The 2,500-nt window shown below is 41.5% G+C and overlaps 2 protein-coding genes across 2 annotated transcripts in view; both read right to left on the bottom strand.

The window, feature by feature from the left end:
* The window catches only part of LOC138980652 (uncharacterized), a 3,677-nt gene extending 3,387 nt beyond the window's left edge, over positions 1–290 (bottom strand). Inside the window, exon 1 of the mRNA XM_070353561.1 lies at positions 287–290. Coding sequence (XP_070209662.1) covers positions 287–290 — 4 coding nt within the window. The remainder of the gene's footprint in view (positions 1–286) is intronic.
* LOC138980802 (uncharacterized) overlaps positions 1–2,500 on the bottom strand; it is a 116,732-nt gene that overhangs the window by 67,213 nt on the left and 47,019 nt on the right. The window lies entirely within an intron of this gene.

The following is a 2,500-nucleotide window of genomic DNA, read 5'->3' as shown; positions in this document are numbered from 1 at the left end:
GGGATACCTGCAGTTGTTGGAGTGTAGAATGTGCGTAACTTGGAATCTAACGCTCAGAAGTTGACACAGCGTGGTCGCATTGTGTATGTATTATTGTGACACGAACAAAACTGCATTAAAATCCAAAAACAAAGAGATAAGTTTTCGTTATTGTTTGTCTGTGCACTTAAAAGGCCGTTGGGTCGATATATTTGTGAATGTATTGTTTTGGCAATAACAAACGTTCCAACAACCTACTTTTCTTGTTTTTTGATTCTGCATTAAAATCCCTTTCTTTGGAGCTTACCCATGTTCTTTGCTAACGGAGGGATGCAATAACTTCCACTGAACAGATGTAACATCGATATACAATTGAATGAGCGGTAGTTAGCTTTCTGTGTCTGCTTTTCAAAGTGAATCGAGGCAAGTCCACTCATTAGGCCAACAGAAGGACACGCGACGTAAGTATATCAGCGCCATGTCGCTCGGGGGGGGGGGGGGGGGGGGGGGGGGGAAATGTGTCTTTTTACATTTAGTCAAGTTTTGACTAAATGTTTTAACATAGAGGGGGGAATCGAGACGAGGGTCGTGGTGTATGTGTGTGTGTGTGTGTGTGTGTGTGTGTGTGAGTGTGTGTCTGTCTGTCTGTCTGTGTGTGTGTGTGTAGAGCGATTCAGACTAAACTACTGGGCCGATCTTTATGAAATTTGACATGAGAGTTCCTGGGTATGATATCCCCGGACGTTTTTTTCATTTTTTCGATAAATACCTTTGATGACGTCATATCCGGCTTTTCGTAAAAGTTGAGGCGGCACTGTCACACCCTCATTTTTCAATTAAATTGATTGAAATTTTCGCAAAGCAATCTTCGACGAAGGCCGGGGTTCGGTATTGCACTAATGAGTGACTTTGGTCATTAAAAATCGGAAACTTGTAATTAAAATTATTTTTTCATTAAACGATCCAAAAACAATTTCATCTTATTCTTCGTCATTTTCTGATTCCAAAAACATATACATATGTTCTATTTGGATTAAAAACAAGCTCTGAAAATTAAAAATATCAAAAATTATGATCAAAATTAAATTTCCGAAATCGATTCAAAAACTATTTCATCTTATTCCTTGTCGATTCCTGATTCCAAAAAAGATATGTTTGGATTAAAAACACGCTCAGAAAGTTAAAACGAAGAGAGGTACAGTAAAGCGTGCTATATGAAGCACAGCGCAATCGCTACCGCGCCAAACAGGCTCGTCACTTTCACTGCCTTTTGCACTGGCGGCGGACTACGTTCAGTTTCATTCTGTTAGTTCCACAGCTTGACTAAATGTAGTAATTTCGCCTTACGCGACTTGGTTTTTTTTTTTTTTGCGCTGACGTATGGAGAGGTTTGCTACGTGAACACGGACCTACTCACAACACGCAGCACCACCCGCATGTTGTCTAGGTGTTCTGGTACGTGACGTAGTTGATGCGTCACGTCTTAGCTAACGTTCTCTTTTGTTTTCTCATGAGTGGTCTGTCCCGCGTAAGTATACAGAATACAGAACCTTTAATTGCCCAAGGTTGTAAAATTGGTGATGACATTGCGGTTGAGAAACATTCAATCCATTGCCCAAGGTTGGGAATTTGTGATGACATTGCGGTTAAGAAACATTTCAATCCAGCCATATACACCAACACACGCATCATTTATACAAACTGATCAACAACATTAATTTAAAAACAACACTGGACAGCATAAGTTTAAAAATACATTCACTAAAACTAGCAGTATACACTCAAAGCTTCCTCGCCTCAAGTCACACACACACACATACACACACACACGCACACACACACACGCGCGCGCACACACGCACGCACACACGCATACCCCCCCACCCCACCATACATTGTGAATGTATGGTGGGGTGGGGGGGTATGATGTAATTTAATGTACGATGATATATTTGGTGTTTGATAGTGTATGATTGTTTGTTAGTTGTAGATTATAGTACGATGTTTGATGTTGTAATGTTTGTGCGTGTGTTATAATGCAATATGTTATGATGTAATGTGTGATGATGTATTCGGTGTTTGACAGTGGATGTATGCTTGTTAGTTGTAGATCTAGTACGATGTTTGAGGCTGTAATGTTTGTGCGGGTGTCATATGTAGCCGTACGAGGGTTCCAGTGTGTGAGTTGTGCATGGCCGGGCGCTAGAGTGCTGCATGAATGAGTAAGTGCAAGTGGAGTTGTATGGCTGGGTGAATTGTGGGTTGCGTACGTCCGAGGGGCACATGTAGCCTGTGTGTCTGAAGTAGTGGGTATGTGTGCGTAAGGGTGTGTTGATATTGAACTTCAGTTGTTGCTTTGTAAATGTCTATGTATCAGTGTATTATGTCTTGCCACACACATGCCAAATTTCCTTGTATTGATGAGGACAATAAAATTTCTTGTATCTTGTATCTTGTATCTTGCACACACACACACATCACAGGGGCGGATCAGTTGCTTTGTAAGGGGGGGGGGGGGGGG

This window comes from Littorina saxatilis, linkage group LG11 (genome assembly GCF_037325665.1).
Source record: "Littorina saxatilis isolate snail1 linkage group LG11, US_GU_Lsax_2.0, whole genome shotgun sequence".
Lineage (NCBI taxonomy): Eukaryota > Metazoa > Mollusca > Gastropoda > Littorinimorpha > Littorinidae > Littorina > Littorina saxatilis.
This window is presented reverse-complemented; position numbering and strand designations above follow the sequence as displayed.